This window comes from Solanum verrucosum, unplaced genomic scaffold, assembly GCF_900185275.1.
Source record: "Solanum verrucosum unplaced genomic scaffold, falcon-dt-bn FXZP01000252.1, whole genome shotgun sequence".
NCBI classification, from domain to species: Eukaryota; Viridiplantae; Streptophyta; class Magnoliopsida; order Solanales; family Solanaceae; genus Solanum; species Solanum verrucosum.
This window is the reverse complement of record NW_026019988.1, coordinates 2446193-2471211: the sequence shown is the minus strand read 5'-3', so window position 1 is coordinate 2471211 and position 25019 is coordinate 2446193. Positions and strand designations below refer to the sequence as shown.

The 25019-nt window shown below is 34.3% G+C and overlaps 1 protein-coding gene across 1 annotated transcript; it reads right to left on the bottom strand.

Annotated features, from left to right (window-relative positions):
• Positions 1-17249: 17249 nt before the first annotated feature.
• LOC125818860 (LRR receptor-like serine/threonine-protein kinase EFR) lies at positions 17250-20766 on the bottom strand. The gene is made up of 2 exons (XM_049498374.1): positions 17721-20766; positions 17250-17596 (listed from the first exon to the last, which is right to left on the bottom strand). Exons 1-2 carry the CDS (start codon positions 20764-20766, stop codon positions 17250-17252), a joined length of 3393 nt encoding a protein of 1130 aa, XP_049354331.1.
• Positions 20767-25019: the final 4253 nt, after the last annotated feature.

Genomic DNA, 25019 nt, shown 5'->3' with positions numbered 1-25019 from the left:
AACTGATAAAGATGGAAGCCGGGACAAGACCCACGACCTCCTAACAACTGATACAACTGAAAGGTAAATGAAATCCTCCGGAAGCAAAGAGGCTTGTCATAGCTAACTGGAACTCCCGGATGTATCAACGAATCTCCTGTTGATGATCCTGAATACCTGTGTCTGCATCATAAAAAGATGCAGGCCAAATGGCTCAGTACGTGGAATGTACGAGTATGTAAGCTAGAAAGCTAAACAACATAGGCTAGAAGAAAAACTGGAATAAATTGAATAACTTACCTCTTTTCAAACTTTCTCAACTCAAGGAATACCCAAAACTACTCAAACTTACTCAACTCAGAAGATAGATACTGGACTCAGAGACAGATACTCAACTCAAAGATAGATACTCAACTCAAAGATAGATACTCAACTCAAGATAGATACTCAACTCAAGGATATATACTTAACTCAAGATATATACTTAACTCAAAGATACTTAACTCAAGGATACTCGACTCTTGAATAACTGAACTCAACCTGACTGACTTCTTTCAATATAAGGCAATTTAAAACAAGTGCGATATAAAGAAAGACTGTTTAAAACATGCTATAAACTCTGAGTGTATACAAGGATACAATAAGCCTGAGATGTATATAGAAATACAATTGAACTGATGTATATAAAATACAATAATTTCTGTGTATGAAAATACAATAACTGCTGTGGGAGTTTCTCTAACCGACAACCATCACATAAGAGCTATAGTGATGATACAGCGATCGACCTCACGCTGTCAGAGCATCTTATACCCGGCCAAAGGTATAAGACCTGAACTGCCTAATGGATCCACTAGTCTAATCTGAAAAGGATTCATCTAAAAAGTATGATCCTTTTCTACCCATGGTGGCTAACATGGTTCTATGAGGGCTGTGGGTTCTTTGAACGCTCCCCCAATTCGGTGCTCAATACTACTCCCAAAAATGTACTGGCTCTTATGTTTTTAAAACATATTTATTCCTGCTGATATGAGATAATTACTCAAAAACTAGCCCGAAGGCTCTTTTGGAAATCTCAGTTTCCAACCTTGTTTAAATGTAAAAACATTTCTTTAAAACTTCTTTGGGAATACATAGTTCCCTAATAACTTTGAGAAATGAACTCAACTCTTTACTCTTTACTTTACTTGAAACTCGATACTTTGACTCAACTTGAAACTCTTTACTCAACTTGAAACTCTTAACTTGGAACTCTTCATTCTTTACTTAACTTGAGCCTTAAAATGAAGTTAAAACGATCAATGAAGACTCTTGGAAAACCTTAAAGACTTGTTTTGACTTACTTACTTCTAAGCTTGACTTCACTTGACTTGGAAACTAACTTCACTTGACTTTGAAACTAACTTCACTTGACTTGGAAACTAACTTCACTTGATTTGGAAACTAACTTCATTTGACTTTGAAACTAACTTCACTTGACTTGGAAACTAACTTCACTTGATTTGGAAACTAACTTCACTTGACTTTGAAACTAACTTCACTTGACTTGGAAACTAACTTCACTTGATTTGGAAACTAACTTCACTTGACTTTGAAACTAACTTCACTTGACTTGGAAACTAACTTCACTTGACTTTGAAACTAACTTCACTTGACTTGGAAACTAACTTCACTTGACTTTGAAACTAACTTCACTTGACTTGGAAACTAACTTTCACTTGATTTGGAAACTAACTTCACTTGACTTTGAAGACTCTTGGAAAACCTTAAAGACTTGTTTTGACTTACTTACTTCTAAGCTTGACTTCACTTGACTTGGAAACTAACTTCACTTGACTTTGAAACTAACTTCACTTGACTTGGAAACTAACTTCACTTGATTTGGAAACTAACTTCATTTGACTTTGAAACTAACTTCACTTGACTTGGAAACTAACTTCACTTGATTTGGAAACTAACTTCACTTGACTTTGAAACTAACTTCACTTGACTTGGAAACTAACTTCACTTGATTTGGAAACTAACTTCACTTGACTTTGAAACTAACTTCACTTGACTTGGAAACTAACTTCACTTGACTTTGAAACTAACTTCACTTGACTTGGAAACTAACTTCACTTGACTTTGAAACTAACTTCACTTGACTTGGAAACTAACTTTCACTTGATTTGGAAACTAACTTCACTTGACTTTGAAGACTCTTGGAAAACCTTAAAGACTTGTTTTGACTTACTTACTTCTAAGCTTGACTTCACTTGACTTGGAAACTAACTTCACTTGACTTTGAAACTAACTTCACTTGACTTGGAAACTAACTTCACTTGATTTGGAAACTAACTTCATTTGACTTTGAAACTAACTTCACTTGACTTGGAAACTAACTTCACTTGATTTGGAAACTAACTTCACTTGACTTTGAAACTAACTTCACTTGACTTGGAAACTAACTTCACTTGATTTGGAAACTAACTTCACTTGACTTTGAAACTAACTTCACTTGACTTGGAAACTAACTTCACTTGACTTTGAAACTAACTTCACTTGACTTGGAAACTAACTTCACTTGACTTTGAAACTAACTTCACTTGACTTGGAAACTAACTTTCACTTGATTTGGAAACTAACTTCACTTGACTTTGATCCTAACTCACCTTGAATTGGATTATGGGTTCAAGGACTTGATTGGTGTTTGGAAGGACCTCATGATGTTTAGGAATGATTTGGAACAACCAAACTTAAGAAAAATTTTGAGAATAAATTCTGAAAACAGTGGAGTCCGCGTCCTGTCCGCGACGCGGAGAAGATTTTGTTCACAGAGGGAACAAGTCCGCGACACGGACTTGTTTCATGTAAGAAGCCCGACTTTTCTCCTTCATTTTTCCAACTGTAAACCCTCTTAACTTCAAAGGTTCTAGCCCCAATCACTTAGAAACATAAAATCCCTCAACATTCAATAGAATTCAACTCAAAACCCCAACCGGAAACAAGTCCCAAATCATCAAGAATCTCAACAACAATACCAGCTATAATTTCAACAACAACAACTAACAACTTTAACAACTTCAACCACAACAACTCACAACTTTAACAACAAAACCAATCCTTTCTTAATGAATAAAAGGGGTTAGGTGTGTGGGGGAAAGGATCACCCAACACTAAAAGCTCACATACCTGATTAGGGATCACCCCCGACGAAAATCCACGACGATCCTTAGCTTCTTCTTCTCTTTCTCCTCTTCTTTTCCTCTTCTTTCTCTCTTATCTTCCAAGCCCTAACTCTCACTCTTACTCTCACTCTTTAAAATGGGACAAAAATGATCCAAACATCAGTCTAACACCTCAATATAACCCAAAGAAAAGATTAGGGAAAAGACCAAAATACCCTTAAAATTTTCGGACTAAACAAACTGCACTGTGCGACTGTGCCAACAACCCAACTTCCAAAGGGCATAAGTCACTCATACGAACTCGGAATCAAGCAAACTCGGCGGCGTTGGAAAGATCATTCCAAGGGCTTTCCAGACATAACTGGAAATTCGCCTAAATCATTTTGAGCTAGGAGATACGACTGATCAAAGTTGACCAAAAACTCACCTTTTTTCCATAGCCAAATTTTCCAGATTCTTTCCAAAATGACTATTTCCAATTCAACTCTTCTTGGAACTCAATGTGCTACACCTAGGGACCTTAACTTAACACTCAAGAAATTTTTTATTCCTCGGTAAAATCCCACTCCACATGAAGGATGGCTCGAGTCTTAGTTCGAAAATTCTCTGGGGTGTTACAATATCTCCCCCTTGGAATCATTCGTCCTCGAATGACGGCTAGTCTTGGTATGGAAGGGTCTACTCTTACTAAGGTCTGCGACTAATGGTCTGCTCTTACCATATTCAAGCTTAACCCAAATCCTTAGGTTCGGATTCTATACCTCTCTATAGGGAATCTTATCCCAAGACTATAACTCTTTAACACCACATTAAAGCTTAGTATTCTAACACTCCATGGACTCTTACTAACCACTCCTTTAGATCCAACTAAGGGCTCTCATTTGAATATTTCTCATAGTAAAACCTCATCCTTTTCTTCCTCAGTGTTAAAAAAAAAAACTTAAATGGAACTATCCCACCATCACAACACGATAAGAACATCAACCTCCTCTTTTTAACACCACTCCATTTCTAAAATGGCCTCTGAAAAGATATCTCGCAAACTCTTTGAATTCATTACCATCTTAATCTAAAACACTTGACTCCATTTCTCATCTTGACATCTCCCCCTTAGGTCTAAAGCTAACACTTGAAAGCTATGGACCTATTCCACATATTTAACTTGTTTACCTCTTCTTTTAATCTAACACTTGGGAGAAATTTATCTCATGCCTACCAAACTCTCTATAAGCGGTGCTAAGTCCTCTTTCAAAGGTTTTTCCTTTAACTTCTTCTGGTTACATACACTCTCGGTACACCTCTTAACGCTTTTGTTACTCTGGTGACTTAATCACACTTCATTGCCCTTATCTAAAGGTTAGGGTCTCTCACTTGTACCACTCATATTTATTGCGACTAATCACCTTAATTCCTCACTTACTCTATGTCAAGTCTACTAGATCAAATCTCAAACTAGCATCATCACTCTCATGTTGCCATTTCTTTGGTCAAGACACTCATCTCAAATTCAAGCTTAAGGTTTATGACTAAACCCGAATATTAATATGATTGCTCGCTTACTACACTAACTTACAAATACTAGGTACAAATTCAGAAACTCTCGTCCACTAGGACCTTATGGCCAAAAGTCAAACCTCACCTCTTAGTATTCATACTCACAATTTACTATCATATTTCCCTTCACAACTTGAGTACTATTTACTCATTCACTATACATCAATGCCCAATAATTCTATACCACTTGAATGTTATGGGACCTCCCTCAAAATCATAAGCCTAGCGTAGATCTAACACCTCATGAATACTCTGCTTTCTTTTTTCAACACTCGCACTTGGTCATTTTCTACACAATAACACTTCATCACTAACTCCTATCTAGCTACAACACACTCTTCCTCTTATGATGTAATCTTCACAACTCATCACTTCTTAGTCTACCCATAAGGGACAACTCCTCATTCATAACTTACTGGGTGCATGACTACAATAACATAGCTTGCCTCATCACTATCTCCCTTACTTAAATTACTAAACTTCTGTATATTTTTCTCTCTAACTCTAGGCTCTTTCTCTACTACTGCTCATGATCTCGTAACTCATGCTACTCTTTCGGGTGAAAATCATACCCAAGCTCTAAACATACCTCCTCGTAAGGATCTCAGCTGAAACAATACTTAGAGAAGAAAGTACAACTCACTTTTATCTCAAATGCACGATTCATATGAAGGCATTACTCTGAAACTGAACACTTAACTTACTCTTGGGCTTCTCTTAAGCCCCTCTGAATCCTCATGACTTTCTCAAGACTCTTGCTAAGAACAACTCATCGACAAAGAACTGACTCTGCTTTTCAACCACCTCCAGTATGATGGGTAGTTGAAAGATTCTAAGAACGCACGAGTTAGATTAGATCTCCATGACTTAGCTCTATTGCACGATTAAGAGTGTGAAAAAAAAGGGAGACTTTTCTTAAATGTCTGTAGTCCCTCGTTTATAGAAGTGGGGCCCTCACAACCATAAACAAGATCTTACTGACACGGCTTCATAGACACCCTAGGACACTTGAACTCTGTGCTCTGATACCAAGTTTGTCACGCCCCGAGCCTACACCCTGGACGTGGCCGGCACTCGAAGACCATTGCTGGTCCCCAAGCGAACCCTCATCCTGGCTGACTCCAAGAGGAATACTAACTTAAGCATACAAGAGCTTAAAACTGAATAAGAGTTTATAAACTCAACTTTATAAATCTTTAACTCAAAAGAAAACTCTGTATAATAGAATATATATACAACTCGCCATAAAAGGAAACTTTAGTCTTCAAAACATTTAACAAAATAAATGAAGAGACTTCTGAAACTCTATTGTCTATCTATGAAGCCTCTAACTGATAAAGATGGAAGCCGGGACAAGACCCACGACCTCCTAACAACTGATACAACTGAAAGGTAAATGAAATCCTCCGGAAGCAAAGAGGCTTGTCATAGCTAACTGGAACTCCCGGATGTATCAACGAATCTCCTGTTGATGATCCTGAATACCTGTGTCTGCATCATAAAAAGATGCAGGCCAAATGGCTCAGTACGTGGAATGTACGAGTATGTAAGCTAGAAAGCTAAACAACATAGGCTAGAAGAAAAACTGGAATAAATTGAATAACTTACCTCTTTTCAAACTTTCTCAACTCAAGGAATACCCAAAACTACTCAAACTTACTCAACTCAGAAGATAGATACTGGACTCAGAGACAGATACTCAACTCAAAGATAGATACTCAACTCAAAGATAGATACTCAACTCAAGATAGATACTCAACTCAAGGATATATACTTAACTCAAGATATATACTTAACTCAAAGATACTTAACTCAAGGATACTCGACTCTTGAATAACTGAACTCAACCTGACTGACTTCTTTCAATATAAGGCAATTTAAAACAAGTGCGATATAAAGAAAGACTGTTTAAAACATGCTATAAACTCTGAGTGTATACAAGGATACAATAAGCCTGAGATGTATATAGAAATACAATTGAACTGATGTATATAAAATACAATAATTTCTGTGTATGAAAATACAATAACTGCTGTGGGAGTTTCTCTAACCGACAACCATCACATAAGAGCTATAGTGATGATACAGCGATCGACCTCACGCTGCCAGAGCATCTTATACCCGGCCAAAGGTATAAGACCTGAACTGCCTAATGGATCCACTAGTCTAATCTGAAAAGGATTCATCTAAAAAGTATGATCCTTTTCTACCCATGGTGGCTAACATGGTTCTATGAGGGCTGTGGGTTCTTTGAACTCTCCCCCAATTCGGTGCTCAATACTACTCCCAAAAATGTACTGGCTCTTATGTTTTTAAAACATATTTATTCCTGCTGATATGAGATAATTACTCAAAAACTAGCCCGAAGGCTCTTTTGGAAATCTCAGTTTCCAACCTTGTTTAAATGTAAAAACATTTCTTTAAAACTTCTTTGGGAATACATAGTTCCCTAATAACTTTGAGAAATGAACTCAACTCTTTACTCTTTACTTTACTTGAAACTCGATACTTTGACTCAACTTGAAACTCTTTACTCAACTTGAAACTCTTAACTTGGAACTCTTCATTCTTTACTTAACTTGAGCCTTAAAATGAAGTTAAAACGATCAATGAAGACTCTTGGAAAACCTTAAAGACTTGTTTTGACTTACTTACTTCTAAGCTTGACTTCACTTGACTTGGAAACTAACTTCACTTGACTTTGAAACTAACTTCACTTGACTTGGAAACTAACTTCACTTGATTTGGAAACTAACTTCATTTGACTTTGAAACTAACTTCACTTGACTTGGAAACTAACTTCACTTGATTTGGAAACTAACTTCACTTGACTTTGAAACTAACTTCACTTGACTTGGAAACTAACTTCACTTGATTTGGAAACTAACTTCACTTGACTTTGAAACTAACTTCACTTGACTTGGAAACTAACTTCACTTGACTTTGAAACTAACTTCACTTGACTTGGAAACTAACTTCACTTGACTTTGAAACTAACTTCACTTGACTTGGAAACTAACTTTCACTTGATTTGGAAACTAACTTCACTTGACTTTGATCCTAACTCACCTTGAATTGGATTATGGGTTCAAGGACTTGATTGGTGTTTGGAAGGACCTCATGATGTTTAGGAATGATTTGGAACAACCAAACTTAAGAAAAATTTTGAGAATAAATTCTGAAAACAGTGGAGTCCGCGTCCTGTCCGCGACGCGGAGAAGATTTTGTTCACAGAGGGAACAAGTCCGCGACACGGACTTGTTTCATGTAAGAAGCCCGACTTTTCTCCTTCATTTTTCCAACTGTAAACCCTCTTAACTTCAAAGGTTCTAGCCCCAATCACTTAGAAACATAAAATCCCTCAACATTCAATAGAATTCAACTCAAAACCCCAACCGGAAACAAGTCCCAAATCATCAAGAATCTCAACAACAATACCAGCTATAATTTCAACAACAACAACTAACAACTTTAACAACTTCAACCACAACAACTCACAACTTTAACAACAAAACCAATCCTTTCTTAATGAATAAAAGGGGTTAGGTGTGTGGGGGAAAGGATCACCCAACACTAAAAGCTCACATACCTGATTAGGGATCACCCCCGACGAAAATCCACGACGATCCTTAGCTTCTTCTTCTCTTTCTCCTCTTCTTTTCCTCTTCTTTCTCTCTTATCTTCCAAGCCCTAACTCTCACTCTTACTCTCACTCTTTAAAATGGGACAAAAATGATCCAAACATCAGTCTAACACCTCAATATAACCCAAAGAAAAGATTAGGGAAAAGACCAAAATACCCTTAAAATTTTCGGACTAAACAAACTGCACTGTGCGACTGTGCGACTGTGCGACTGTGCCAACAACCCAACTTCCAAAGGGCATAAGTCACTCATACGAACTCGGAATCAAGCAAACTCGGCGGCGTTGGAAAGATCATTCCAAGGGCTTTCCAGAAATAACTGGAAATTCGCCTAAATCATTTTGAGCTAGGAGATACGACTGCTCAAATTTGACCAAAAACTCACCTTTTTTCCATAGCCAAATTTTCCAGATTCTTTCCAAAATGACTATTTCCAATTCAACTCTTCTTGGAACTCAATGTGCTACACCTAGGGACCTTAACTTAACACTCAAGAAATTTTTTATTCCTCGGTAAAATCCCACTCCACATGAAGGATGGCTCGAGTCTTAGTTCGAAAATTCTCTGGGGTGTTACATCATTTGTCTTTGAAACTTCAAAATCAACTTCTTCATCTATTTGGTCATCATTTTCTCCATTTGTTTCCAATGTTCAATCTAAAGCCAGTTACTAACCTCGATATGACAGATGATTGACTAGAGACTTCGATCTCCAATACATGTCCCTCAATGCTTTCTTCACGAAGGTTACCATCGGCATACATACTTTTGAACACTGCATGTTCAGGAGTTATTTCTTTGATTTCTTCGATAAAAGCTACCATATCACCAGTATGAACATCTTCAAGAGTTTCTTGCTTCATATCGATGACATCAGTGTCTTGCTTCTCCACATGATCGGCTATATTATATTCTAGATCCTCGATCCAGTATCTTTCAAGATTGATGGAAATCCTGGCATCTATTGCTCGAGCCTCAGCTACTAAACATTTTCCCCACTCTTCTTCTTCTTCAATAACCTTTTGAGCCATATTACTCTCCTTGGCTCGGCAATATCTTTTTATATGTCCTACCTGACCACAACAATAACATTTGAGAGGCTTCTTACCATAATAGTTGGAAGACTCTTTCTTCATTCCCGGTGATCTTATATCACCTGAGGATCGAGAGTGCAACATATCTCTTGATTTTCCTTTGAAGTTTCTATTGTCGGCTACAAGAGCATTTCCTTCTCCATCTTTGACAAATACACTAGCAAACTGCTTGGCTAGTAGTTCTTGTGACGACAACAAATTTTCAAACTCCTCCAAGGATGGTTATTAAGTCCATCCTTGAATTGGCGTCACAAATGGAATTTATTCAGGTTTCAAACCACGAATGACAATTCTTCTCATTCGTGCTTCCGAGATAGCCTCTTCCGAATTCAACAAAGATATCTCAGAACATAAGTTCTTACTCTTCCGAATTCAACAAAGATATCTCAGAACATAAGTTCTTAATCTTTAAAATATACTCGGAGATAGAAAGATTACCTTGAGTGATGTAAGCCAATTCATTCTCCAATATCTGCAGCCGAGCTTCATTCTTCTTGTTGAACAAACGATCAAGGGTCCCCCATATTTCATGAGCTAATTTACACTTTATAATATGATCAAATAAACCGGAGGAGATTGTCCTCTTCAGAATGAACTCCGCCTTCACATTAACCTGCTTCCACTTCTTGTACGCACTGCTAGTTTTCGGTCAGTCATTGGGAGGATTTGTGTCACTTCTGTTAACAACATCCCACAAATCCTCGCCCACAAGGTATGATTCCATACATGTCTTCCATACCTTGTAATTGGACTGATTCAAAAACTCCATCCCCAGTCGATTAACACGACCACTAAAATCCATCTACACAAACTAGTTGAATCTACCACCAACCCGATCTTGAAATAAAAACTCACAAGACAACCTATGGCTATGGCTCTGATACCATGTAGAATATCCACATCAGGTTATGTTCTTTTCTTTGGGACCAATCCAGTGAGTTGGTCATCCAAAAAGCAACAAGTTGTAGCTCACTCATCCACTGAAGCAGAGTACAAATCAGTTGCAAATGCAATTGCCGAACTCATATGGGTGCGCAACTTGCTCAATGAATTGTGTATTATCATTCCAAATACACCCACAATATTTTGTGACAATGTTGGTGTCACTTATCTCTATCATAATCAGTGTTTCATAGCCGTATGAAACATATTTCTGTGGACTTCTGTTATGCTAGGAACCAAGTTCAAGCGCATCAGGTTCTTGTCACGCTTGTGATCAACTTGTTGATACATTTACCAAGCCCTTGCCAAAACCAGCCTTTGAACGGTGTCATTCCAAGTTAGGCATTGTTGCACTACACCTAACTTAAGGGGGTGTATTAAGCATTAGTTATTGTAATTGTTAGTGAGTACAACTTGTAGTTAGTGTCCTTAAATTTAGCTGTAGGTTGTACTTATCTATTGTACTAGTTTTGAGAACGTGTATTGCACGTTTGTCCTCTACTACTGTATAAATTTTGTACAAGTATGTAACACTAATTAAGATAAAATATCATCTGATGATATGTGATATATCGAGGAACTCTTGCTCTAAATTTGAGAAGTGCATGTAAACATCACTAACAAAATTAATAAAGGCAAAGGGAAAATATATATATCCATAAAAATCTACTACATTTTGAATTTCTCTCTTAATCACCTTCCACCTCCGATATTCAACATCTTATAACCTTCATTTATAGCGTTGTTCTTCTGCACGCATAAGAAAAATAATTGTTCGATACACAAAATACAAGGCCTAAGCATTATCTGATATTATTGAAGGATTATCATATACAAAATATAGATTGATTGAACATATACAATATTATGATTAAAAAAAATGATTCTCGATAGGAAGATGGTAGCTAGGTATGATCTAAAACATGAAAAATTAAGCTCTAACAAAATAAGGGGTAAAAAATTAAATGGAAGAAAGACAAATGTAACACTTTTCCGGATGATTAAATTACATAACATAATTAAGTGAAATGACAAAGAAAGGAAGAAGAGAGTTTCCATCTTATCACTTACCCAAAGTATGTAAATCAGTGAAAATGCTGCTTTGAATTCCTCGAACAATTGCCTAAAAACTAATTATTAAAAGAGAAGTTTCTCAAAACATGAAAATGTATTAGTTACTAACTATGCTTGCTAAAAGGCCAGCTTTGTGAATAGATAGCTTTCAACCTCCATGAAGATTTTCAACATCCATTTTCATCATTGCAAGCTCCGTATGAAGTTTTAGAATTTGTATAGATTTCTCTCGTGAAAAAAAAAATATAATGAGAGTAATCAGTGATCAACTAATGTATTTAGAGAGAAATAAAAAAATTGTTTAATAATCATGAATTTTTGCAAAAAATATGACCACCGACACCTCTTTGCTACACAAATATGATATATAACTCTCACAATTAATTACCACTGCAACTCTTCATTAACCTTCTTTATTATAATTATTATAGCAATAAGCATTTATAGGTAATGGGAGAAGGAATTTAATTACCAAGGAAATCAAAGGCCAAAACGAAGAAAACAAACAAGCAGGTTATGATGATTAGCTTTAGTATAATAATATAATAATATTATTATTTAATATTTAATTAATTAATTTTTATAACTTTTTTATTTAGTGTAGGGGTAAAATGGTAATTCAACTTTTGACTTGGATTCTTCCCACTTTTAATAATACTAGTCTCTGGCTACGTGCGTTGCACGTGTGTCCTATGTAATTTTATTTTAGATTGTTAGAACGATTACAATTCTATGAAAACATGTATGTAATGAGAAATAAAATGCAACAATTACAAATAATTAATCATTAAAAGTGTGACAAGAAACACCAAACAAGGGGTGCATTTTTTTTAATGTTTAAAAGCAATTCGTTATAAAGTAACCAACGGTACATCTAAACTTTGGTTAGTAGTAGCAAACTTTCACTAAAGTCACAAATAACTAATTTGAGCTTGATAAAAATATAGAAAATCGTAGAAAATTAAACTAAAGAAGTCTAATAGGGGAGAAAACACACAAAAAATATACATGAAAAAAATACAATATACACATCCTTCTTAAAATTTTAATCATAACAATGCATATGGAAAAAAAAGGGAGGATAGAATTACTACATAATTTTTGGAGTTCTTGTCTACACCTTCTCCCATAACCAATTAAAATTCAAGAGTCTTCTCATCGAATCAAAATAAATTTTATATATATATATATATATATATATATATATATATATATATATATATATATATATTAACAAATCACTTTGTTACTTACTAATGAATATGATCACTTTATGATTCTTTAGCTTGCAATTAAGTTAGGAGGTGAAAAGGTTCTAAAAACATTATGATAATTTATATTTAGCTTATGAAAGAACTTATGTAGCACACCTATAAAAAAAAATACAAGTTTATCATTTCAAATGATACAAATAGAAGGATCAGCCTAAAATTGCAACATAAAATAAAATTATACATAAAATGTATTCATAGAGATAAGACCACACTAAATAAAACATAAGTGTATGTCTGGTCATAGTTCCGATGTATCCATTTGAATTCCATACAGTGGAGGGTACAAGCCTATTTATAGTGATATAACCCTTTAAATTTCATACATAACTGATTATAATCTTTTCATTTTTTATACACCCCTACGAATTTCCTAATTACGCACCATTCAACATGAATTTGTTGCTTCCTAGGCACCTACTCAAATAACCAGAGGTGCATGTTTAGATGCTTGCAGTATGCATCGGAGATGACTTCATTATAAGTATCGCAAATTCAATGTAATATAGTACAATCACTCTTACAATTTAAAATAGTCATTTTACATCTAACAATAAATTATTATATTTGAAATAGAACTATAATTATAAGTATGCAACACACTAAAAGATCATTCACAATGTATACCTATCATTTTACTTTGTTTTCAAGATTTTTGGAGGTTAATTCCTTTCTATATGACGATAACATCACCTATTAGAAAGTTAAAATTGTTAAAAATCAAGCAAAATAAAGGGAATAAATGAAAGAGATTCTGTCATAGTACTATACCTAAGAATATACCTAAAAAATTCTTACTTTTATTTTTCAATTTTTCACGGTCTTATATGATTTAGCCTCCAACTCAACTTACAAATATTTTTTTCCATTTAAAAAAATATAAAATTTTTATTTTTAAAAACAAACGTAATTAATTAGCAGTCAAAAATTTAACCACATAACCAATTAGAGAATATTCTAGAAGAATACGTAAAGATAAAAGCTATTCAATAAGGTGATGGTTACACTTCCCAACTTATTTGTCTTTCTGTCATTTAATATAATTTGATTACAAATTTATAATAATTTAATGGTAATATTTTATGAAATGTTTTCTTACAATTTTGTATAACTTGAATATTGAAGAAATAGTTCATGACTAATGAGTAAAAATGTCCTTCAACTTATAATGGATATTTCGGTAATTCATTTTTTCAACTTAAAAGGCTTCCACTTTCAAAATAATAATATAATATATGCAAAAATGAAAATTTAGAAATTAATATAACATAAAAATAAAAATTATGTTTTGGAGACTTAAGTACAATGAATTATGAAGTATAATATTATATTTTATCCTAAAGATAATATTTATTATTGAAAATGGTATTCATTAGTAAGTATATTTCGAGATTTTGAAATGTTAAAAACAATTGATAAATAAAAAAAATGAGAAAAATAGACTTTTGCAATGAACAAACAATTGATAAATAAAAAATGAGAAAAAAAGAAGCAAACAGGAAAAAATTAGTTTGATAGTCCATAAGAAGTGCTAAAATATTGAATAGAACAATTACCTAAGATGCGAACCGAAAAGAAAGAAATTATATCTTTTCACTGCTTCAATCGTATAAAATCTGCATGCAAAAAATATATAATTAATTGGTGTTGCAAAGTTAAGTTGGCATTCTATTATCCCAAAACCCTTGTATAAAACAACAATATATAATCACACATATAGATATTCATGAAGAACACTAAAAAAAGAAAGAGATAATAAATCAATCCATGTTTAGAAAGATACAACTGACTTTATGATATTTGCCATTTTAGAGCTGACCTTCCCTAAATTAAAATTTTGTTTTCATGTTGCCCAGAAGATTAAGCTGATATCTTTCTTCAGCATCATCTCGTAATTGATTTTGTTGATAAAATATGAATGTTTGTTGCCCTTTAAAAAAATACACGTGATAAGACAAAAAAATCTTTCAAACTCAACAATAAGAAAACAAAGAGTTGAATGTGGAAGATAAATAAATGTCTCAATTCTGAAAAACTTATGGGGGTTATCTCTTAGGAGGTCATTGAATTCCCAGAAAAGAAACGGTTCTTTATTAAATAAAAGTAATGACTTTTGGTCTTTTTTGTCTCCTCTTTTTTTGTAAAAATAAATTCAAATTAAGAGATTTTTTTAGAAAAGGGCAAAATGGTAATTCAACTTTGAAGATAAAAGTCTCCCACTTATAATAATATATGAGATATGATTTAAAGTTTGGGTACTGAATGAATTAGATTATCTTTTCGACTACTTTTCCCTATCTGATTTAATAACTTTTTCCCATCACGTAATCTAGTGTGGGTTCCAAAAACAATTGTCAATGGACATGAAACACTTTGAAGGATCAGAGCAGCTGCACCATCTTCTCTGTTATTGTTATGTGTGTACTAATATTTGCTTGTACTCCCTCTGTCCACTTTTAATTGTCATGTTGCGCTTTTCGAAAGTCAGTTTGATTCATTTTCAAAGTTAAATTAGATTATATTAATTCGGTAACAATTTAGATAGTAATCACATGTGCAAAGCTTTGATGCAGAAATCAGTTTTCATATGTTTGACAAACACTCTGAAGTAGATGAAGCTAATTGGTCATAAGCTTTCTTTCCCATTGCTTCTTCCACTGTTGTAAAAAATGCTTCTTTTACTACCTAAACAATCAACCTTAGCTTCTTTACATACTGTTCTAATACCGAGTTTTCCCAAGTGATGTTCCTCTATATAAAATAGACTAATGAATATAGCAGAAGCCTCACACGTATTACCGGCTCCATCCTGAATATAGCAGCTGCAAAATGAGCCACCATATCTTTTTCCTTTGCATTCGGTATCAATCTGTTACTGATGCAAACAATTTTGTACACATGCCTAACTTGTAGATAAAATATAATAGGAGAATAAACTGAAGGAAAAAGATATGTCAATAGTATGCATGACTTGCATACAGCTGGGCTAACGCCCTCACATAATTACTTTCTCAACTGATTTTCCCAAATATTTCATCTGGAGTTGATGAATGAGAATCTGAATAGCTCTACTAATACTTTGGGGTATCTGATTGAACAGATGAGAAGAAATCACTAGTGCGTCCCACATTTTGACCAGGCAAACAAGCAAAAGATCACAAAAGTTGGGGGAAAAACGACAAATAAACAGAGGAGAGGGTGAAATATAATGGGTAGAAAGCTAATGAAGAAACTACACAGTATGTTGGCAGCACTAAATAAAATCAATATATTGTAGGAAGGGCTGCAAATATACCTTGGATAGAAAACCATCATATATAATTGCTATCAGGATGATCCTTTGGAACCACTCTCTCATCCACCCAGAAAACGTGCCATTTCGACCAGTCTATTGAATCAATATATGGTGGCTCCACCAGTTTCTGGCAACAAACCTTAGCAACCCAAAATGATACTTCCTAGTAGAAACGAAGAGAATTAATCAATCATTACCTGAGAGACTTGATAAGTGAACCACCGGAAACAACCACAGTAAAAACATCTCTCTCCTTATAAATTGTCTTTTTATACTTTTCCCGTGTACCGACCGAATACACCCTTAATTCTTGTTTAACTCAACAAAGGAGTACCATTTTGCAATGAGAAAATAACTGCTATGATTTTCTTCTCCCAGTTGAATTCCTATCTGCTATGTGAAGTGGGAAAAATGTGCAGTTAAGTAGCATTCATCTCTTTCAGCTTATACTCATACTCAGGTCACTAAAGTTATAACAGAAATGTTTATTGATTCTCTTATATAAATGTGACATTGTTTATGAATAATCTTGAGTATTAAAATAGCAAGGTCTTTAAGAGATCTATAGCGATCAAAGTGTCATTCAACCTATAAATGATCATATGTCTATAGCATAGTATGAAAATAACATCTAAAACATATTTTCAATGAAATTAAACTCAGGATTATAACAGAAGCCTCACACTAATCTTTCCAAAGGAAAACTACTTGATTTTTCGAGGGTATTTCTGCAGTTATGTTGTTGGAAGGAATGTGACTAGAAATTAGATTGTAAGATATACTTAGAAACTTCAGATTTCACACAATATTCCATTGGAGGGACAACAGTGTTGCGTGAATGAAACTTGTTAATTGATTATCGACCAAGGACATAAATGCAAGCTGCCTCAGATTACAATTTTTTCTTTGGAACTCTCTGCAGTTAAGATAGGCTTGTTGGAATACTTGTGCAGGTGAAGTCCAAAGAAGACAATAATTAATTAGTACAAGGAAATGAGAAGTGCTCAATTCACTAATTGTTTCATCACATTCAAAAAACAAAATAGTGCAGCTAAACACCTTTATTTCTGATTCTTTCAAGCATTCAAGACATATCACAAATAGATAGAGTAAATTAGGTCCAAAACCACTCAAAGACTTCAAGTAGTACTATACAACAACTTTATTAAAAAAACCAGGTAAACAAAAAGCATCATATTAATTTGCAGCTCAGAAAAGAACACCATGACTTCTATGTTTCCAGAAATGCGTTCTTGATTTTGTTAAGCCTCTTCACTACTTCTTTCATAGTCACTCTTGATTCCGGCATTTCCTTTGTGCAGTCTAAGCCCAATTCTATCATGGACGCTATGCAGATTTCACTTTTACTAGTGATTTGTTCGTCCTCAGAAAAAATATTGGCATCCACAACGTCCATCATACTCCCTGAAATTGATTGTGTGATCCATTTCCTCAAGTTAAGATTTCCATTGCATATCTCTTCATCTGTTGGCCTTCTTTTCGCCAAAACCTCCATCAACATGATGCCGTAGCTATAAACATCACCACTAGTGGACACTATTCCCTCCGAGCCATATTCTTAGAAAAGGAATGAAGAAAAGTTACTCAATTGAAATACAACAATAATTCTCTTTTTACTTCTATAACTTGGAGAGGCTTTATTATGATAAGAGAAAATCAATGAGAGTAGATTTTATTATACCTGGTGCAATGTATCCAAGAGTGCCCAATGTCTCTGTATGTGCCACGGACTTGCTGACAGCTAAAATCTTAGAGATTCCAAAATCACCAACATAAGCCACCATATCTTCATCCAAAAGAACGTTTCCTGGCTTCAGGTCGCAATGAACTATTGGAGTGTTATGACCATGGTGTAGATATTCGATTGCCACAGCCACATCAAGCATTATGGAGACTCTTTGAAGGAGGTTCAAGTGATACTCTTCTCTATACAACCAATTCTCAAGACTCCCATTGGGCATATATCGCAGAACAAAGGCTCTTATATAGTCACTAGAACAAGTAGTAATCACCGGAACAAGATTTCTATGTCTAACATTTCTCATCACTTCACATTCGGTGTCAAACCTCTTGCATACTTGCTCATTTTCCAAATCCAGAACCTTTATGGCCACTGCAGTTCCACCAAATAATGTGCCTTTGTACACAAAGCCAGAGCTTCCCTCACCAATTAAATTGGATTCATCAAAATTATTTGTTGCTCGTTGAATCTCGTGATAAGAAACTAATTGATGAGTCCCGATCTCCGGTACCTTTTCAACATCTTTAGACTTTCCTTTCTTGTGTTGTTTCATTATCCAAATTGAAACGAACAAGAATATCAGAAAGGATGCTATAACCACTGGAGTAACAATTTTTAGCACAACCTCCTTAGGCTTTGATTGTTTTCCAGGATTAGTGATAGCACAAGCAGGAATCTCCAATATGTGCATTCCGCAAAGACCTTTGTTCCCGAGAAATGATTGCAAAGTGGAATTTGCAAACACGCCACCACTCGGTATTTCACCTTCTAAATCATTAAATGAAACATTAATGCCTTTAAGGTATGAGAGTTTTTCCAAAGACTTAGGAATTGTACCAGACAAGGCATTTAAAGACAAATTCAAGAATTCCAAGCTTATCAAGTTGGCAAAGGATAATGGAATTTGGCCAAAAAATGAATTGTTCGATAGGTCAATATACTGCAGGTTTTGGAGCTCCCCCAATCTGGTTGGTATTACACCTGAAAAGTGGTTATTGTAAAGATATAGTTCTACAATGGCTTTTAGTCCTCCAATATCTGATGGAACTTCTCCCTCTATTGAATTCTTTGACACGTCTAGATAGAGAAGACCACTCATCTTCCAAAGGCTCAACGGAAATTTTGATGAAAATTTATTAGAATCCAAATAAAGATGTTGTAGCATGCTAAGATTTCCAAAGCATTCTGGAATTAATCCAGAGAGCTCATTACCATCCAGAAATAATTGAACCAAATTAGATAAATGGCATACTGCCTCTGGAATACGTCCCTGCAATTTATTATTATATAGATACAACCCTTGGAGTTGTTTAAGCTTACCAACATCAGAAGGAATACTCCCTGTCAAGTTGTTTCTGCCAAGACTTAGGGATGTAAGACCGGTCATGTTGCCTATACTTGTGGGGATGAGGCCATTGATGTGCGCATGTCCTATATGAAAGTCTTCAATAGTAGATGAAAGATTCCCAATAGAATTGGGAAGAACGCCAGTCAACGGATTGTTGCCCACTAATAGATATCGCAACATCCTACAGTCCGCCAAAGAATCAAAGAATCGCAACTCACTCTCTCTTGGTTCATTGGTAAGTTGATTATCATGTAGGATCAGTGCGCGCAGCTCATGAAGATTCCCCAAATTATTAGGAATAGTTCCTGTGAGAGAGTTATCATCTAGCTCCAGTATCTGAAGCTTGGAAGCATTTGTTATGAACAATGGAATTTCCCTTTCCAGCTGATTGACTCCCAACTCAAGTACTTCAAGATTCGGAAGATGAAGACCTGTAGTGGTTGGAATTCTCCCCGAGAGGTTATTGAAATTGAAACCAATCACTTCCAAAGAAGATATGTTGAAAATAGCCTCTGGAATTTCACCAATAAGATTAGAATTATTGTCAAAGCGTAATTGCCTCAAATTTGATAGCTTCCCTAATTCCGTAGGAATTTGCCCCTCCATCCAATTGTTGATACAATCAAGATATTGCAGAGTGGAAATATTTCCCAATGAAGTGGGAATAGTCCCTTTTATTGGATTATCACCCATATAAAATTTCTCGAGTTTGGATAAACAACCAATATTTCTGGGTATGTCTCCAGCTATATTGTTGAAAGATATGGACAAAACTTGGAGCTCCGTGAGTTGGCATATGTTGGAAGGAATGCAACCAGAAATTTGGTTTTTAGATATACTTAAATAGTACAGATTCGACACAATATTGCCTTCATTTAGCAAGAGAGGACCAGAAAGGCTATTGAGTGACACAGATACGGCAAGTAGGGACGAGATATTAAACAGTGTTGCGGGAATGGAACCTGTTAATTGATTATCGGCCAAGGATAAAAATGCAATCTGGCTCAGATTACCGACCTCCTTTGGAATGTTGCCGCTGACTCTATTCCCATACAAACTGAAGTTCATCATTTGTGTGGCATTTCCAACAGAAGGAGGGATTATACCCGTGAGGCTATTATTCCTGAGATTTAAGACGCTCAGTTGGGGTACATACCATGGCCCTCTCCACATTTCACCACTGAGTTCATTGAAAGCCAATGAAATTACTTGAACTCTCCTGTGTTGAAATAGACTTGTCGGTATACTTCCGTTGAGCTGGTTGTTTTTAACGTTAATTACTCGCAAGCGAGGCAGTTGGCCAAGTCCATAAGGGATGCCACCGTGGAAGCAGTTGTTCTTGAGATTGAGAGCACTGAGAAAGGACAAATTGGCCAACGATGGGGAAATTGTGCCTTTTAGTTGAAAATTAGGAAGAGTCAAGGCTATAACCCTTTGCCTTTTTGGACTGCAAGTGACACCAAACCAAGTGCAAAAAGAAGTATTTTTGGTCCAATTATTGGCCAAAAAATGATTGGGAGGTGTAATAAGATTTTGGAAAGCCAGTAAAGCTTGTTGGTCAGTCTCATTTGAGGAAGAAAGTGATACAGAAAATTGAATTAGAAAGAGAAGAATCAATAAGAGAAAATTCTTCTTCATGATTGATTCAAAGCTTGATTTGTTTTTCAAATGTATTATAGCAACACTTATGTTGTTGAGTTGACCGAACAATTGATAGTTGAACGGAGACAACACAAATAACATATATTGGGTCCATTTTAATTTATTTGTCTTATTTTTTATTTTTTATTTATATTTAAAAATTACGTAAAAATACTATAAATCATGATAATTGACAGTATAAAATATGTTTTGAAAAAAATACAAAAAATTCCACTGATTCTTGAAGTGAATCTATCATAAAAATACTATAAATCATGATAATTGACAACATAAAATATTTCAAAAATGTTGTATGTGGGTAGTCTTATTATGCCTTAAATAGCATCAAAGAAAGTACAAATTTGTGATAAAAAAACTTATTCCTTTATCCACGCAAACAATCGCTTCAAAAAACTCGGTTATTAGCCCCAAAACATATCATTTATATTATTGGACGGTGCATAGCACCGCCAACATTATCTAGTTATATATATGGTACAAACCCAAGTCAACCTAAGGGGTCATGCAGTATAAGACAAGTTTGGAAAAAATGGGATTCGGCTCACCTACAGAGTTGCTTGACCTAAGTTACCATCATAAACCCCACATGCATTTATCATCTTTGGACCAACTAATTGACAATATAAAATATGTTTTGAAAAAAATATAAAAAATTCTACTGATTCTTGAAGTGAATCTATCGTAAAAATACTATAAATCATGATAATTGACAACATAAAATATTTCAAAATTGTTGTATGTGGGTAGTCTTATTATGCCTTAAATAGTGTCAAAGAAAGTACGGATTTGTGATAAAAAAAAAATTATTCCTTTATTCATGCAAACAATCGCTTCAAAAACTCGGTTATTAGCCCTAAAACATATCATTTATATTATTGGGCCGTGCATAGCACGGCCAACATTATCTAGTTATATATATGGTACAAACCCAAGTCAACCTAAGGGGTCATGCAGTATAAGACAAGTTTGGAAAAAATGGGATTCGGCTCACCTCTAGAGTTGCTTGACCTAAGTTACCATCATAAACCCCACATGCATTTCTCATCTTTGGACCAACTAACCTGTAATAACTCTTTTTTTCTAATGGAGGGTAAATTGGTAATTCAATCCTTCATAATTATAATAATAATTAAAAGATATGGGCCAACTCTATTCTATTATTTATGTTACTCAGTGTGTTGCCTAAGGAATGGAAAGTAGGGTGATGTGTACACAATTTTATTCCTATCTTGTGTTAAAGGTAGAGAGACAGTTTCAAAACATTCAGCTTAAGTAAGACATACCTAAATCGGTAAAAAATTAAAACACAAAAGTGAGGAAACATATAAAAAATAATTTGTTGATGATCATTATATTATTGTCGATTTATTACGTTTTACAAGTAGTTTTCTATTCTTGAGGAAATTTTCATTCGTACCGGAAAGTATCACATTGCGGTGAAACATTCCTTAATGGGGACGACTCTATATTATTCAATTATATCGTACCACTTTATGTGTTGACTTGACAGAGCAATTGGTATTTGCCCAAGTCTTCACGGCATCAACAACAACACCCAAGTCAACCTAAGGGGGTCATGCAGTATAAGACAAGTTTGGAGAAAATGGGATTCGGCTCACCTCCAGAGTTGCTTGACCTAAGTTACCGTCATAAACCCCACATGCATTTCTCATCTTTGGACCAACTAACCTGTAATAACTCTTTTTTTCTAATGGAGGGTAAATTGGTAATTTAATCCTTCATAATTATAATAATAATTAAAAGATATGGGCCAACTCTATTCTATTATTTATGTTACTCAGTGTGTTCCCTAAGGAATAGAAGTAGGGTGATGTGTACACAATTTTATTCCTATCTTGTGTTAAAGGTAGAGAGACAAGTTTCAAAACATTCAGCTTAAGTAAGACATACCTAAATCGGTAAAAAATTAAAACACAAAAGTGAGGAAACATATAAAAAATAATTTGTTGATGATCATTATATTATTGTCAATTTATTACGTTTTACAAGTAGTTTTCTATTCTTGAGGAAATTTCTATCCGTACTGGGAAGTATCACATTGCGGTAAAACATTCCTTAATGGGGACGACTCTATATTATTCAATTATATCGTACCACTTTATGTGTTGACTTGACAGAGCAATTGGTATTTGCCCAAGTCTTCACGGCATCAACAACAACAACACCCAATGTAATTTCACAAGTGTACGGAGTCTTACCTCTGCCTTTATTTCCTATATAGTTCTGTTTCCTTTTCCAAAAGTATTTTATATCTAGCCTTAGTGCTTTTGATTATCTCATTCAAGTTTCTGTTTTTGTTTAAAGGTAAGAATTTCATCCCACTTGTACTTATAAAGCGTATCAATTGATTTGAGAAGGAATTAAGGATTCCCACAAACTTTTATTGCAATGTCATCTCACATTGGCCAACTTTATAAAGGCAAAAACATATGGATATATATATTGTATGGTCCAGAATCAAGTCGATGGGAGTCTCCACGGTCTAAGATAAGTTTAGAAAAAAAACATGTTGTTTGACCTTTTGTTATTGGGGCAGTACAAAATTTATGTGTGAAATTTTACTTATGGTAATAAATAGTGTACATGAACCTATAAATTTTAGTGTGATTTTATAGTGTTAATATAACCTTCTTTATTAAATAATTAGAGGTTATGAACATGAAAGGCCTGAGAGGTTATGAATATGAAAGGTTTGGGAGTTATGAATATTATTAATACTAATTTAAGAATAGAATTTATATAATTGAAGAGGTATAAGTTAAGAAGATGATTTTGCAAGAAAAAAATAATTGAAAGAATTAATAAAAAATGTCAAGAAAAGGAGAAAAAAAAATGATGAAAATGATTAGTAAGAAAAAAAATGATGAAAATATATATTTATTTTACAAACGTACTAATGAAGTTAGATGATTTTGATTTCCACAAACTTATTTGTGGGACTGGGGGGTATTTCACATTATTGAAATGTCATCATATTGAGGAATTGCGTCATCTAAGGGTTAAGGAAATTGATTGAGAAAAGTCAGTTAACTTAAATTATTTTAAAAAAAAATTATATATATAAAAAAAGGTTGTGCATTATATATAGGGAAAATTGTATATATTGCAAACTATTAATTCAAATTAAATGCTATAAATATACTTTGATTTAATTGTACCCTATAGCAAACTATTGCTATTTTCGCCACTCTCCCTGGTGGAATCTCGCTCGCCACTCTCGTTTGGTGGCAGTCTTGCTCGCCTCTCTCACTTTATACAAAAACGCAAATGTATAAAATGTGTTTTTGTTTGTATAAAGCGAGAGAAAATTGTATATATACATATATTTTCGTTCCCCTCTCTCCCCTCTCCCAGATCTCGCTCGCCACTCTCCCAGATCTCGCTCGCTCACTCGCCTCTCTCACTTTATACAAACAGAAATGAAACGTATAAATTGCACTTCTGTTTGTATAAAGCAAGAGAAAATTGTATATACACATGCAAATGCATATATCTTTGTCCTATACACTTATAATTATATAATACAAATATTTTCCTGCCCAGTTTTTTTTTTCCTTTCTCTCTTTCTCGTTTTATACATACACAGATTATACAATTGATCTTTTGTATACAACTGCTTTCTTTGTATATGTATAGCGAATTATACAACTATTATTTTTTTTTGTATATATATAGCGAATTATACATATATATGTTTGCTATGAAGCGCAATTATGCAAACTTTGCTATAGCATACAAATATGAATTTTGTGTTTGATATATGTGAAAATTGCTCATATATATTGTACAAACCCAAGTCAACCTAAGGGTCATGCAGTGTAAGACAAGTTTGGAAAAAATGCATGTTGCTTGACCTAAGTTACCATCATAATCCCACTTGCATTTATCATCTTTGGACCAACTAACCTGTAATAATACATTTTTTTAATGAAGGGTTAATTGGTAATTTAATAATAATAATAATAATAATAATAATAATATAATTATAATAATAATAATAATAATAATAATAATTATTATTATTATAATAATAATAATAATAATTATTATTATAATAATAATAATTATTAAAAGGTATGGGCCAACTCTATTCTATTATTTCTGTTACTCGTGTTGCCTAAGGAATAGAAAGTAGGGTGATGCATACACAATTTTATTCCTATGTTGTATTAAAGGTAGAGAGACAATTTCGAAACATTCGGCTCAAG

Excerpts from the sequence above, each read along its gene's own strand:
- LOC125818860 (XM_049498374.1), bottom strand. The coding sequence starts at position 20,766 with ATGAAGAAGAATTTTCTCTTATTGATTCTTCTCTTTCTAATTCAATTT. Across the intron at positions 17,597-17,720 it reads TCTTGGATACATTGCACCAG|AATATGGCTCGGAGGGAATA; the intron begins GTATAATAAAAT and ends TCCTTTTCTAAG.